The sequence below is a fragment of the Anguilla anguilla genome, chromosome 2, assembly GCF_013347855.1.
Source record: "Anguilla anguilla isolate fAngAng1 chromosome 2, fAngAng1.pri, whole genome shotgun sequence".
Lineage (NCBI taxonomy): Eukaryota > Metazoa > Chordata > Actinopteri > Anguilliformes > Anguillidae > Anguilla > Anguilla anguilla.
Genome location: NC_049202.1, coordinates 368,747 through 384,493, shown reverse-complemented (window position 1 = coordinate 384,493; position 15,747 = coordinate 368,747). Strand labels below are relative to the sequence as shown.

The window sequence follows — 15,747 nt, the reverse complement described above, 5'->3', positions numbered from 1 at the left end:
GCCTGTGCGTGCGTGTGTGTGTGTGTGTGTGTGTGTGTGTGCCTGCGTGTAGCTCAAAAATAACCATCTAAGATGAAAATAACTGCAAGAAACCTCTGAACTGCTCCCTTCCCACAGAGGAAATGGTGATCTGGGGCTGAGTTTCCACAGAAAGTTTGTCTGGAGAAAGAAGTGATGCCAAAGCTTCATGTGGGCTTGAGATTTGCCCAAATTGGAGACACTGGGGAAAACATGGAAAGATCAGCTGTAGTCTGAGCGGTAAACCAGCACTGCAGTACAGGAGGGCAGGCTGTTTTCAGCACTGAAAAAAACAACACGTCTAATTTAGTTTTCATCATTCAAGAACTGCAGTTTGAAAGACCCACCAAGCTGACGCGAAACTCCGTCTCACACCCACACAGGAAGTCAAAGGAAGAAAAACAAAAACTTTTTTTGCAGGGTTTATTTTTTCCTTAATACAAAATATAGACGTGACAATAGAAAATTAAATGAAGCCTGATTAACACTTTCAGCGCCTGTTTCTGTACAAATTAAATGTGTTAAGTTTAAGAAGGCACAGAATCTCGGCATGTGCGTTTATCTGAAACATTGGAGTATATTACAGAAAATCAGACCAGACATGTACTCTAATATACCACAGCAGCCAAGCGTATTACGAGCCTAATCTTTTCTCATATCAATACTTCAACTTCAGTAACAAATGAAAATATTCTTAAAATTAAATAGTAGGTATTACATTAGAGTGGTTTTATTAATCATGAAAATGTACAAACAGGGCTGAATATCTTGGTAATGTAAGCGAACATTATGCAAGCTCAAAGAATAAGTCATGTTATTTGAAAATCAATAAGGTCCTAACTACTTATTAACGGCCTTGGGAAATGGAGAAGTAAGCTACATGAGAAAAGCAAGGCCATCAGCAAAACACTTTGTACAGGCAAATGGAGTGTTGCCCCACAGACACGGAGTTATTCATTTTTCAATAAAAGTCAAATGCATAGTATTCATTAAAGGACTAAAAAAAAAAGTGAACAGACACACACTATTTGTGTGATTTGCAGGAAGATGCATGATCAAAATAAGAAAAAAAATTATGTGACAAAGTGCGCACAGCCACAAGAAGCACAGCCATAAGAAGCACAGTGCATCGTGACTGTAACGTACTCAGACGCGGCTGAAGACCGTTTGGGGCACAGGAAACAGGACCGTAGTTGCTCTACAGCGGTCGATATTGCATAAGCTCTCTCTGGAAACAGGCAGTGACTGAAAGAGCACGTATGACTCTTTACTGCAGTTAGCGGGCTGGGACCCACGCTGAGGCTGCTGGGTATCGTAAGCGTGAGCGGGCTGGGACCCACGCTGAGGCTGCTGGGTATCGTAAGCGGGCTGGGACCCACGCTGAGGCTGCTGGGTATCGTAAGCGGGCTGCGACCCACGCTGAGGCTGCTGGGTATCGTAAGCGGGCTGGGACCCACGCTGAGGCTGCTGGGTATCGTAAGCGGGCTGCGACCCACGCTGAGGCTGCTGGGTATCGTAAGCGTGAGCGGGCTGCGACCCACGCTGAGGCTGCTGGGTATCGTACGTGGGCTGGGACCCACGCTGAGGCTGCTGGGTATCGTAAGCGGGCTGGGACCCACGCTGAGGCTGCTGGGTATCGTAAGCAGGCTGGGACCCACGCTGAGGCTGCTGGGTATCGTAAGCGTGAGCGGGCTGGGACCCACGCTGAGGCTGCTGGGTATCGTAAGCGGGCTGGGACCCACGCTGAGGCTGCTGGGTATCGTAAGCGGGCTGGGACCTCACGCTGAGGCTGCTGGGTATCGTAAGCAGGCTGGGACCCACGCTGAGGCTGCTGGGTATCGTAAGCGTGAGCGGGCTGGGACCCACGCTGAGGCTGCTGGGTATCGTAAGCGTGAGCGGGCTGGGACCCACGCTGAGGCTGCTGGGTATCGTAAGCGTGAGCGGGCTGGGACCCACGCTGAGGCTGCTGGGTATCGTAAGCGTGAGCGGGCTGGGACCCACGCTGAGGCTGCTGGGTATCGTAAGCGTGAGCGGGCTGGAACCCACGCTGAGGCTGCTGGGTACTGCTGGAAGTCTCAGGGTATCCTGCATTATTAAACTCCTGCAAACTGGCCCCTTCGATGGCGTAACAGAAACATGCGGTCCTTCATGGTCTTAAGTCACAGAGACGTCACATTCAGCTTTTCCACCATCGATTACAGTCAGTTAGTCAATTAAAGGTTCTTCCATCAAACCTCAGTCCTGGTTTTAAAATAAAGCAGACATGGAACCCAGAGAAAAGCTCTTAAATAATCCCATGTACGTCTGGCAAACATAAATGGGGCTTAACTTCTATTGATGGCCTTTTAATTGACGATTCTTGCATTTGCGTGTCCAGTAGCTAAATATATATTTGCCTTCCATGGTGAAAATATTCATTGCTTTACAAAGTGACAGACAGCACAGTTACAGTATGATATTTGCGTAAAATATGAAAATACTTATTTTACAATTTTATTTGACTTATTTATACAACCATATTCTTTTGAATACAAAATCAGAAAGTTCATCTGTAACTTATTTCCCAAAAATATAACATTGTGGCTGCCTGATCTTGATGCTCTATTTGAAATTTTCACAATAGTCCAAGGATTGATCTTATCTGTTAGGGCATGCACACAAAACTATCATAAAGCTTCTAGTTTTGAGTCCATTTAAATTGAGTTTTATATACATACACTGAATTCACTGCATGGTTCTTGTAGGCGTTTTACTTGCAGTGAAGTCTTAGACGATGGCAACCTCTGTGTCTTAATGTTTTGAAGGGAGGCTAATTCTCTATATAAAAAAAAAACACATCTATTCATGAGAGCAGGATGAGCTTTACTTACAGTGTGAATTGTTTTCTGTCAACATGCAGGACATATCTATGATATTAACCAAGAAAATCATAAAAAAGCATCATAAAGAATTTAAATTTCAGAGAAGCTTTCATGTTCTTTTGAATGCATTAACGTTTGGCACTAATGTTATGATTTCTTCACATATCCTCAGATTTATAAATTTACGATTCTGTCTATTAACTTAATTTCTTTAAACAGAATAAAAATGGTAAACACAAACCATCACATTTATCAGCAGATGCACAAACGGAGTATGATTGGAACAGGTTAGCAGTATAAAAACAAGCAGTGACAGCAGTGTTTTCTGCAAATTCAATATGAACGCAAGCCAGGGACAAGACAGCAAGATTATGAAGTTACAAGCGCATGGTCTAGATTAGCGATCCACCAGGGAGTACACAGGGATTTAGTTTGGGAGGAAGGGAGTACACAGGGTTTTAGTTTGGGAGGAAGGGAGTACACAGGGATTTAGATTAGATAATACTGAAATGGCATGAGGGATCACTGACTGCTTTCAGGCTGGCAGAGTACCCCAACATTAGAGTTACCCAAGTTACACAATGCAGGCGTGCTCACATTGTTGTATCCATGCAGTTTTTTCCGAATGGACAGAAGAAATTAACTAAACACATAAGAAGTAATAAAAGATATCATGGCCTGCATTGTACAGACAGCTTTGAAATGAGATTCAAGGCTTTAAACACAAACATCTTATTCTAACTCTCTCTGTTGTGGCAGCCCAGTGACGTCTCAAACCGGTGATGAGTAACAGGCCACACGGTCTCGGGCTACGGGCACCAGACAGGTCAGTGTGAGCAGACAGAGTGTGTGTGTGTGTGTGTGTGTCCCTGACCTCCTTTCTCTTCACACGTTTAAAATATGAGCAATACGTACAGTACAGTTAGGCCAGAGCTAAACATCCTACATAAACACTGAAGAGCATATAAATCACACCATAACTGTTAAAAAAGTCTGAAATTAAAACTATTTCTATAATGGAATTTTTTTTTATTTTTAATGAAAGCATATTATGGGGAGCAGAGGGAGAGAGAAGGGTGGGGGTGTGCGGAGGGCAAGTGGCGGAGGGAGAGAGAGACGGGCGGAGGGGAAGAAAGGAAGGAGAGAGAGACGGGTGGGGGTGTGTGGAGGGAGAGAGAGACGGGTGGGGGTGTGTGGAGGGAGAGAGAGAAGGGTGGGGGTGTGTGGAGCGCAGGTGGCGGGGGAGGGGCCTGAGATCTTGGCGGTCCAGCGGTTCACAGTGATCCCGTCTCAGATGAAGTCCCCCCTGAACGGAAGGCTGCGGACGTGCTGTGGTTGCCAGCGGCAACGCAGCCTGGCGACAGGCCGGTCCTTCGGGTCTTCGAACTCGGAGAAGCCCAGCTGGTTCAGGATGTCATAGACCCCAGCCCTGGCAGCCACCTGAGGGGCAGAACAGGGGGGTCAGAACAGGGGTGAGATCAGGGGACATGTCCTCATGAACAGACCTCCCAAAACAGCACCATCTGCACCCTGTCCATCAGTCTACTGCAGCCAAACCCGACTCTGGCCCTGGAGGCCAGCCGTGCTGCTGAGGTTCATTCCTCCCCACCAATCAGGACTGATTTAAACCCAGGACCACTCCTCTCCTCCAATAAGGACTGATTTAAACCTGGGACACCAGGTGATCTCTGACCAATCAGTGGCTTTAATCAGTTAACCATTGGGTAGAACACTAAGCATTCTTAAAACATTTAGCTGATCATCTATAGACATTCATAGCTACACATTATCGCAGTTAAACTGAACTCAGTCCATCAGCCCAGTGGTACTACATCACATTCTCAGACAGTCTGGCAGCTATAATAAGCTCTTACACTTCTGACGACACAAGCACACAGGGGACCCCTTACGACTCAGACACCCACGCAAAACAGGGGTCAAAACAACACTGTTACCGAGGTGCAATGTGTTGGGGGAAAAGAACAAGCAAACACTGACCAAAACTGGTTTAAAAACAGCTCCAGAATCCCCAGGTAGCAGCCGCAATGACCAAACTACACTATTTATGGCAAACAGCATAGGTACCTGTTCAGGTGAAATACACTCTAACCTACAGGTACCTGTTCAGGTGAAATACACTCTAACCTACAGGTACCTGCTCAGGTGAAATGCACTCTAACCTAAGGGTACCTGTTCAGGTGAAACACACTCTAACCTACAGGTACCTGTTCAGGTGAAACACACTTTAACCTACAGGTACCTGTTCAGGTGAAATACACTCTAACCTACAGGTACCTGTTCAGGTGAAACACACTTTAACCTACAGGTACCTGTTCAGGTGAAACACACTCTAACCTACAGGTACCTGTTCAGGTGAAATACACTCTAACCTACAGGTACCTGTTCAGGTGAAATACACTCTAACCTACAGGTACCTGTTCAGGTGAAACACACTCTAACCTACAGGTACCTGTTCAGGTGAAACACACTCTAACCTACAGGTACCTGTTCAGGTGAAATACACTCTAACCTACAGGTACCTGTTCAGGTGAAACACACTCTAACCTACAGGTACCTGTTCAGGTGAAACACACTTTAACCTACAGGTACCTGTTCAGGTGAAACACACTTTAACCTACAGGTACCTGTTCAGGTGAAATACACTCTAACCTACAGGTACCTGTTCAGGTGAAACACACTCTGACCTACAGGGACTCCTCCCTCTGGGGGTTCAGCCATTTCAGCCCGACCACCATCATCCTCACTGGAGGGATGAAGGTTTGCGGTCTTGTATTTGCCCCTGGCATACGTACAGCACCCTAAAAAGTATTTTCCCGTTCCTGATTTCCTCTGTTATTGTATATTTTTCACACTGAATGGTTTCAGATCCTTCAACAGAATGTAATATTAGACAAAGGGAACCGTAGTAAACACAAAACATATTTTTAAAATGATTTTTCATCATGAAAAAAGTTTTTAAACACCCATTAAAAGTGATCTGAACCCATTCAGTGTGACAAATACACAATAAAAGTGTAAATCAGGAAAGGGGCAAACACTCTGTATACCATTAAACTGAAGACACAGCAAAATATTGAGTTAAGATGCATATTTAAAGCATTAAAAATGATATGGAGAGAGGTGGAAACTGAGAACGTGAAGAAATAGAAAAAACAATAAAACATTTCCATCTGCCCTCCCTGAGCCTCCACACGCAGAGCAGGGAGGAGCAGGGAGGCCTCCACACACTGAACAGGGAGGAGCAGGGAGGCCTCCACACGCAGAGCAGGGAGGAGCAGGGAGGCCTCCACACGCAGAGCAGGGAGGAGCAGGGAGGCCTCCACACACTGAACAGGGAGGAGCAGGGAGTGCCTTCAGAGGCCCCGAGGGTAACAGGGGAAAGGACAGGAACAGCAATCAGAGTTTGGGAAGGCAGAGGCTCATCAAACTCCACAGGATCTTTACTTTCTGTGTGTGTGTGTGTGTGTGTGTGTGTATAGCTAAGCTAAGAATTAGGATGAAATGCTTTCCACAGAGGTCAACAGGTCATGAGGTAAGAGACATGCGATGAAAATAGTGGCAAAGAAATTGTAAGCAATAAGCAGGAAGAGTGGAGGAAATGAAAGATGGACTGATAAACAGTGACATGAGGATTGAGGAAATCTCTATCTGATAAGACAGCAGAGGGGAAGAGGAAACGTTCAGATCATTCATGAACATTTGTGTGTGTGTGTGTGTGTGTGTGTGTGTGTGCGTGTGCGTGTATGTGAGTGTGTGCGTGTGTGAGTGTGTGCGTGCGTGCGTGTGTGTGCGCGTGCATGTGTGTGCGTGTGTGTGTATGTGTGAGTGTGTGAATGTGTGAATAATACAGCTACATTCAGTCTGTTTTGAATGAGGGATGAAAGATGGTCTTGGATATAAAATAATAAAATCACGGGAAATATACAGATTGATAAAAAATAAAAGAGTATAAACCACACAGACTGTGAAAAGCTGAAAAATGAAACATTATTTGCATGCTATTAAAGCAGGCCAAGCTGAATGAAAATGTGGAGGTAAACATAACACAGATAATACAACTGAGAATTAAACTGTGGCAGGCTCACGCCTCAGCCAATTAAATTCCCTTCTTTAGACAGCCAGAGAAAAAACGAGTTATTTCAGGCCACCGTGAACAAACCCAGCGACTTAAACACGAAGGAGCCGTCTCTGTACTTCAGTTCTGTGGTCCGGATTAAATGTCTAAACAGGACTAAGCAGGGAACTTGAGAAAGTAAAGAAAGCCACAGGCCTCAGCCCCCAGCCCCCCCCAGCGCCTACCCCACACACCAGCCAGAGCCCCCCCGCCACCCATAGCCCCCACCTCACCAGCCAGAGCCCCCACACCAGCCAGAGCCCCCACACCAGTCAGAGCCCTCCCCCCACACCAGACAGGTTTACAGCCCTGCAGGTACCATCTGGCGTCTGCGTAGCGATGAGCAGCTCCCTCCCAGCCTGCAGCAGCCGGCCTGCTAAACAGACTAAAGGCCTCTAAAAGTGTCCCAGCTTGCTGAGTTTACTCTGCCCACTCTGTACACCCCACAGCAGGCACCCGCAAACCCTCCCCACCCCCCGCGCCCCCAGCACCCCACCCACCCCACCCCACACACCCCCACCACCACCCAGCAGCATTCCTTAAAGAGGTCCCGCTCACACAAAAACACAAAATAACTATTTCTGTGTGCAAGGCTGGGCTCTCCCCAGCGTGGGCTGCTGCAGATAAAGGGCTTTCATCCACATCACAGCCTTTCAGTCCTGAGTCCCTGCCTCACATGCAGACACTTCCTGGTTCTGCTGCTTTATTCCCCAGAGTGACCGGCTACCCAATCACAGCTCCAGAGATTCCCTGGCCATTTACTCTGTCCTCGATCGGTTCCCCTGCTGCGGTTTCCTGCAGACGCAGACGCAGGAGCCCTGGGCGCACAGCTGGACCCGGCAGGCGCCGCTCGGTTCAGAGCCCCCCACCCCAAAAGCCCACCAAGCCCCCCCACCCCAAACGCCCACCGAGCCCCCCCACCCCAAACGCCCACCGAGCCCCCCACCCCAAACGCCCACGAGCCCCCCCACCTCAAACGCCCACCGAGCCCCCCCACCCCAAACGCCCACCGAGCCCCCCACCCCAAACGCCCACGAGCCCCCCCACCCCAAACGCCCACGAGCCCCCCCACCTCAAACGCCCACCGAGCCCCCCACCCCAAACGCCCACCAAGCCCCCCACCCCAAACGCCCACCGAGCCCCCCCACCCCAAACGCCCACCGAGCCCCCACCCCAAACGCCCACCGAGCCCCCCCACCCCAAACGCCCACCGAGCCCCCCACCCCAAACGCCCACCGAGCCCCCACCCCAAACGCCCACCGAGCCCCCCCACCTCAAACGCCCACCCGACACACCCGCCCACCGCTCACCTGACTAAACGTCCAATAAGGTCAGCCTCTGCGCCATGCCTACACTTCTGCATTTCCAGCAGGACAAATGGAACCAGACCCTGCTATTCACCAGACCCTGCTTATTCATCAGACCCTGCTATTCACCAGACCCTGCTTATTCATCAGACCCTGCTATTCACCAAACCCTGTTTATTCACCAAACCCTGTTTATTCACCAAACCCTGCTTATCAGACCCTGCTATTCACCAAACCCTGTTTATTCACCAAACCCTGTTTATTCACCAAACCCTGTTTATTCACCAGACCCTGTTTATTCACCAAACCCTGCTTATTCACCAGACCCTGCTATTCACCAAACCCTGTTTATTCACCAAACCCTGTTTATTCACCAAACCCTGTTTATTCACCAAACCCTGTTTATTCACCAGACCCTGTTTATTCACCAGACCCTGTTTATTAAATACTCTACACCATACAGCAACTGAGCAGCAATTTGAGTCACTGTCCATCCTGTGGATATTTACCCTGGGAACTACTTTCATGCAATACATTTACATGTGTGTGTATCCATGTGAATGTGTGTGTGTGTATCTGTGTGCATGTGTGTGTGTGTATCTGTGTGTATTTGGAGGAGAAGATGTTTCCTGTACCCATAATGCTTCCTGCTGGTGCACTTGAGATGCAAATGTCTAACCTGCATTTTGTTTGCTTTATCCCTACTGGTATGCTTTCTGCTACTCAAGTGAAGGACATCAGACAGCAAATGAAATATATTTGGGCCCTTATGATGTATTTTATAAATGTGGACCTAAATAAAGAATTAAAATGTGTGTATCCGTGTGTATCCGTGTGCATGAGTGTGTGTGTGTGTGTGTGTGTGTGTGTGTGTGTGTGTACATGTGCATGTGTGTGTGTGTATCCGTGTGCATGTGTGTGTGTGTATCTGTGTGTATTTGGAGGAGAAGATGTTTCCTGTACCCATAATGCTTCCTGCCGGTGCACTTGAGATGCAAATGTCTAACCTGCATTTTGTTTGCTTTATCCCTACTGGTATGCTTTCTGCTACTCAAGTGAAGGACATCAGACAGCAAATTAAATATATTTGGGCCCTTATGATGTATTTTATAAATGTGGACCTAAATAAAGAATTAAAATGTGTGCATGTGTGTATCCGTGTGTATCCGTGTGCATGTGTGTGTGTGTGTGTGTGTGTGTGTGTGTGTGTGTGTGTGTGTGCATGTGCGTGTGTGTGTGTGTATCCGTGTGCATGTGTGTGTGTGTGCACGTGCGTGCGTGTGTGTATCCGTGTGCATGTGTGTGTGTGTGCACGTGTGCATGTATCCGTGTGCATGTGTGTGTGTGTGTGTGTGTGTGTGTGTGCATGTGTGTGTGTGTGTGTGTGTGTGTGTATCCGTGTGCAAGTGTGTGTGTGTGTGTGTGTGTGTGTATCCGTGTGCACGTGTGTGTGTGTGTGTGCATGTGCGTGTGTGTGTGTGTATCCGTGTGTGTGTGTGTATTCGTGTGCGTGTGTGTGTGTGTGCACGTGTGTGTGTGTGTGTGTGTGTGTGTGTGTGTGTGTGTGTGTGTGTATCCGTGTGCACGTGCGTGTGTGTATCCGTGTGCACGTGTGTGTGTGTGTGTGTGTGTGTGTGTGTGTATCCGTGTGTGTGCACCCTCGTGTTCTTACAGGAGGAGAGACTGCAGAGTTTCTGAGGAAAGCACTGGAGAGTACGGCCGCACTGCTGTCACAGACACAACGTGCAGAGGGCGAGCCCAGGAGCCTGAGGTGGGGCTGCATGCACACACACAGCAGACAGCCCACTGTATAACATTATGGAACGGGCTAGCACCCTGCACACGTGCAGTAAGAGAGCGTAAGAGCCAATCAGACATAATGGCTGCACTATACTGACTCTTGAGCCCGGTCTCTCTCTGTCTAATCGCCTGCTTCTGCTCTTTCCTGCTCCGCTAATGGTGCTTCCTGGAGCCCAGCTGCACGCTCCTACAGCTGCAGAACAGGAAGAGAGAGCGCAAGCTTCCTGCCCCACCCGCCCACCCCACTCTCAGCCTCATAAGCGAATAACTCTAATGGCATATGCACTTTATTCTGATGTGTAGTGCAATCCTTCAATCCAAGTAGCAGGGAAAATGCTGGAGTTAAAATGACTGCTCATGGCTGTACTACGATGATCACCATAGAAATTATTCTATTCCAGGTACGCTTCCAGACAGAGCTGGCATGTTGGGTTCATGTGGATCTCATGCACACATGGGTGTCTCGTGGTGTAGTCCGTAGAGCACTGCCCCATACTCATTACGAGCCGCGACGTCGGCGGTTTGAATCCCAACCGTGCAACCTTTGTCGCACATCTCCCCCTCTCTCTTCCCCTGTTCTTCCCCTCTCTCTACACTGTTCTGTCCAATAAAGCTGAAAAAAGCCCCCACACACACGCAAACACACACACGCATACGCACGCGCACACGCAAACACACACGTACACGCACACGCACGCACACAAACACACACACGCCCCTTCCTGTATGGTGGCCTTGTGCAGGGATGTCTTTACTCCAGACAGGGCCTACTCACAGCCGCACAGCGAGTCTCGGCTCTGGAGAAGGTGTGGCACCACACAGGTGCTGTCAGGTCAGGGTCACAGGTCAGACACACGCGTCAGGGAGAGCCTAGGGCATTCTGGGACTGACATATGTTAGGGTGAGCCTGGGGCATTCTAGTGTCTCTACAGACCAGAGCACGTACAAACGTCTGGTGTCTCTACAGACCAGCACACGTACTGTCCAAGCGCCTGGTGTCTCTGTACAAGCGCGTGGTCTCTACAGACACAGACAGTCTCCCTACGGCTTCCTGCCTTGGCTACTGCTATCAGGCTGCATGTTTGTTCAGCCATTATTAATGGATGTTTTCCCTGGAATTTCACACTAACAGTCAGTGGCGAAACAAACATGACAAATTCCACAACAGAACTCCACGTATGAAACTAATGTACCATATATGGTGTGACACAGATGTGTGCCTTACTGAGATTAGTTTGCCATGTTTGGGCAAGGAATCGGTTATAAATTTTAAAAAATTCGTATTTGAATGCCATTTTAATCACCAATGAATTGAGAAATGTAATGTAAAATATTTGCAAAGCAGTATATTGAAACATGAACCCTCAATGGATTATTTAGCATTCTTACCACACACAGAAACTGTGTACAACAGCGTACAACTGCTGTGTGTTGACCGACTACCCAGGCAGAGGCTGCAGAGGTAGACAGTCCTTCGTTTGGAATGCACATAAATTTGGCGGTTCACTGTAGGAACACAGCTGGTCAAACCTGGCCAAACGGTGAATGTAGCAACAAAAGCAAAGCTTGCCATCATTATGAAGTTCAACGTGCAAAGGGCCACGACACAATGGAACGAGAATAAGCTCGTAAATTCCTGGGGGGAGGACGAAAGAAGCTCTGGTTACGGTTCACAGCACACAAACACACAAAATGGCCGCCGTTTAAGAGCGTTCGCCACCTCTCCACTTCTGAAAGCTGATCACTGCAGGCCACTTCCTGAAACCTGGAGAGGAATACTGCTTTGGCCTTACGGGCCTTGTGCACGAGACAAATTGACGATCTTTAACTTAAATTCCAGAAATTACTTCAAATCTACAAATCCCTTACAATGCCGCAGTGCATTTTTATAAAATCAACTACTTTATGTCTTTCATACTGTACCAACTTCTACCCGTGTAATGGCCCTTTAATGCAAACGATGGAATGGAGTCGTTTCCATTCATTTCTACTACGTACGTATGTACGATCGGCATGAGGTAGACTCCCTGGCAGCATAGCGGGGGAGACAAGGTGTGATGGGGGGCAGGGCATATGGAGGGGTTAGGTTTACGGTTAGGTGTGGGGGTTAGGGTTAGGGTGCATGTGGGGGTTAGGGTTAGGGTGTGTGTGGGGGTTAGGGTTAGGATTAGGGTGTGTGTGGGGGTTAGGGTAAGGGTGTGTGTGGGGGTTAGGGTTAGGGTGCGTGTGGGGGTTAGGGTTAGGGTGTGTGTGGGGGTTAGGGTTAGGGTTAGGGTGTGTGTGGGGGTTAGGGTTAGGGTTAGGGTGTGTGTGGGGGTTAGGGTTAGGGTGCATGTGGGGGTTAGGGTTAGGGTGTGTGTGGGGGTTAGGGTTAGGATTAGGGTGCGTGTGGGGGTTAGGGTTAGGGTGTGTGTGGGGGTTAGGGTTAGGGTGCGTGTGGGGGTTAGGGTTAGGGTTAGGGTGTGTGTGGGTGTTAGGGTTAGGGTGCGTGTGGGGGTTAGGATTAGGGTGCGTGTGAGGGTTAGGGTGTGTGTGGGGGTTAGGGTTAGGGTGCGTGTGGGGGTTAGGGTTAGGGTGTGTGTGGGGGTTAGGGTTAGGGTGTGTGTGAGGGTTAGGGTTAGGGTTAGGGTGTGTGTGGGGGTTAGGGTTAGGTTTAGGGTGTGTGTGGGGGTTAGGGTTAGGGTTAGGGTGTGTGTGGGGGTTAGGGTTAGGGTTAGGGTGTGTGTGGGGGTTAGGGTTAGGGTGTGTGGGGGTTATGGGATGCCGGGTCTAACCTGGTACATCCAGGCGCTGAAGGGCCGTTGCCAGGCGTCCTTCTTCTCCAGGTGCAGGTAGGTGTTGAAGAGGATGAGGTAAACGTAGCGCTCCAGGTACTGCAGGCTCTTCAGCAGCAGCTGCTGCGTCTCCTGCTCTGCCTTCCCCGGCTTGATCTAGGGGGAGACACACCTTTCAGACCACGCAAGGAAAAATAAAACGACCCTTTCCCATCGCCACACACACACACACACACCCCGTTGGTCACTATCCACACTATAACCTCTGATCAGCCCCACAGCATGGTCCACAAACAAGCCTCCTGAACAGAACACAACATGCACTGCATCGGCCGGGACAAAGGACCGAGGGAAAGACTCCTAGGGCTGCTTTATAAACAGGACCCGGCCTGCTCGCAACTGATCTGCAAACACACCATCTCCACTGCAAACACACCATCTCCACTGCAAACACACCATCTCCACTGCAAATACACCATCTCCACTGCAAACACACCATCTCCACTGCAAACACACCATCTCCACTGCAAACACACCATCTCCACTGCAAATACACCATCTCTACTGCAAATACACCATACACCATCTCCACTGCAAATACACCATATTCACTGCAAATACACCATCTCCACTGCAAACACACCATACACCATCTCCACTGCAAACACACCATACACCATCTCCACTGCAAATACACCATCTCCACTGCAAACACACATTACATTACATTACATTACATTATAGGCATTTAGCTGACGCTCTTATCCAGAGCGACTTACAACAGTGTAACCAAACTCAGGATCAAGTCCACTTAAGTCCATTGAATAAAATGTAGATAAAAAGCCTTTACTGTAGTAGCATACAGTAAGGAGAAACAAGATAGTCTGAACCAAAAAATTTTTTTTTTTTTTTTTTTTTTTTTTCACACCATCTCCACTGCAAACACACCATCTCCACTGCAAATACACCATCTCCACTGCAAACACACCATCTTCACTGCAAATACACCATCTCCACTGCAAACACACCATACACCATCTCCACTGCAAATACACCATCTCCACTGCAAACACACCATCTCCACTGCAAATACACCATTCACCATCTCCACTGCAAATACACCATCTCCACTGCAAACACATTATCTCCACTGCAAATACACCATATTCACTGCAAACACACCATCTCCACTGCAAACACACCATCTCCACTGCAAATACACCATCTCCACTGCAAATACACCATCTCCACTGCAAACACACCATCTCCACTGCAAACACACCATCTCCACTGCAAATACACCATTCACCATCTCCACTGCAAATACACCATACACCATCTCCACTGCAAACACACCATACACCATCTCCACTGCAAACACACCATCTCCACTGCAAATACACCATTCACCATCTCCACTGCAAATACACCATCTCTACTGCAAATACACCATACACCATCTCCACTGCAAATACACCATATTCACTGCAAATACACCATCTCCACTGCAAATACACCATACACCATCTCCACTGCAAACACACCATCTCCACTGCAAACACCCCATCTCCACTGCAAACACACCATCTCCACTGCAAACACACCATCTCTACTGCAAACACATCATCTCCACTGCAAATACACCATCTTCACTGATTTCTTGTACAACACTGTCAGAGCACTGAGGACATTTCAGGGCTTTTCTTTTCATACACAACTAATTCACAGCAGGGAATAATTCACTGCTAGCAAAACTTTGCCCACAGATCCACCCAAGTAAACAAAAAACCCTCATACAGGTTTGTTAGGCAGCAGTTGTGCATGAGCATTTGTTGTGCGTTTGATCACAATGATGTCCAATATCTTCTTAACAGAACAGCAATGGGCTGAAAGGCAAAAAAATTAACTGAAGTTTTGGCTCCTTTAATCTTTGTATCAGACTAATCTGATGAAACTGAGTCTGAATCCTTGCACTTGCCTTTTTAAACTCTATCTGTTTCCTTTCTGCTGTGCGACTCCTTATTGAGATTCACTTCAAAGCATCACAGACCAGCATGCACAGAGAGGGGAGTGGAGTCACAGACCAGCATGCACAGAGAGGGAAGTGGAGTCACAGATGAGCATGCACAGAGAGGGAAGTGGAGTCACAGATGAGCATGCACAGAGAGGAGAGCGGAGTCACAGATGAGCATGCACAGAGAGGGAAGTGGAGTCACAGATGAGCATGCACAGAGAGGGAAGTGGAGTCACAGACGAGCATGCACAGAGAGGAGAGTGGAGTCACAGACGAGCATGCACAGAGAGGAGAGCGGAGTCACAGATGAGCATGCACAGAGAGGGAAGTGGAGTCACAGATGAGCATGCACAGAGAGGAGAGTGGAGTCACAGATGAGCATGCACAGAGAGGAGAGCGGAGTCACAGATGAGCATGCACAGAGAGGAGAGCGGAGTCACAGATGAGCATGCACAGCGAGGGGAGAGGAGTCACAGATGAGCATGCACAGCGAGGGGAGAGGGCAGCACATCTCCTGGGCTTTCACACGTTATATCTGTGAAGCAGAAACCTGCCCAGCTGCAGCAAACAGAGCCACTGAGAAAAACAAACCCACAGCAGTAAATCAGCCCGGGGGAGTGGGGGGGGGGGGGGGGGTTGGGGCGGCAAGGGGCAGGTAAGAGGGGGCAGAGGCAGGGGGCAGGAGGTGCAGGGGGGGAGACAGAGGCAGGGATGGGGGCAGGGGGGTGGTTATTGCTGTAGAAGGAGAGCGTGGCACAGGAATGAGACAAACAAATGGGCTTTTTTCCATGAAGGCTGCATTATAGTGCTTAGCAACCAGTGGTGAGGAAAGAGAAAA

General features: G+C 48.6%; 2 protein-coding genes across 9 annotated transcripts in view; both read right to left on the bottom strand.

Annotated features, from left to right (window-relative positions):
- Nucleotides 1-424: 424 nt before the first annotated feature.
- On the bottom strand, nucleotides 425-4,015 carry LOC118220580 (hepatitis A virus cellular receptor 1-like). 5 transcript variants are annotated; one of them, XM_035404483.1, is made up of 2 exons: nucleotides 1,971-4,015; nucleotides 425-1,795 (listed from the first exon to the last, which is right to left on the bottom strand). In XM_035404483.1, exons 1-2 carry the CDS (start codon nucleotides 2,107-2,109, stop codon nucleotides 1,092-1,094), a joined length of 843 nt encoding a protein of 280 aa, XP_035260374.1. In that variant the 5' UTR covers nucleotides 2,110-4,015; the 3' UTR covers nucleotides 425-1,091. The 5 variants fall into 5 exon arrangements, with proteins under 5 accessions (XP_035260374.1, XP_035260377.1, XP_035260375.1 ...); XM_035404486.1 differs by having other exon boundaries at nucleotides 425-1,717; XM_035404484.1 differs by having other exon boundaries at nucleotides 2,016-4,015.
- A 19-nt stretch (nucleotides 4,016-4,034) lies between these two features.
- The window catches only part of pald1a (phosphatase domain containing paladin 1a), a 69,555-nt gene continuing 57,842 nt past the window's right edge, over nucleotides 4,035-15,747 (bottom strand). For 3 of the 4 annotated variants that reach the window (XM_035404479.1, XM_035404478.1, XM_035404477.1), the window contains 2 exons: nucleotides 12,896-13,051; nucleotides 4,170-4,319 (listed from right to left, as the gene is read on the bottom strand). In XM_035404479.1, coding sequence (XP_035260370.1) covers nucleotides 4,170-4,319; nucleotides 12,896-13,051 — 306 coding nt within the window. Of the gene's footprint in view, nucleotides 4,320-12,895; nucleotides 13,052-15,747 lie in introns of all 4 variants that reach the window. The other variant, XM_035404480.1, reaches the window with a different exon arrangement.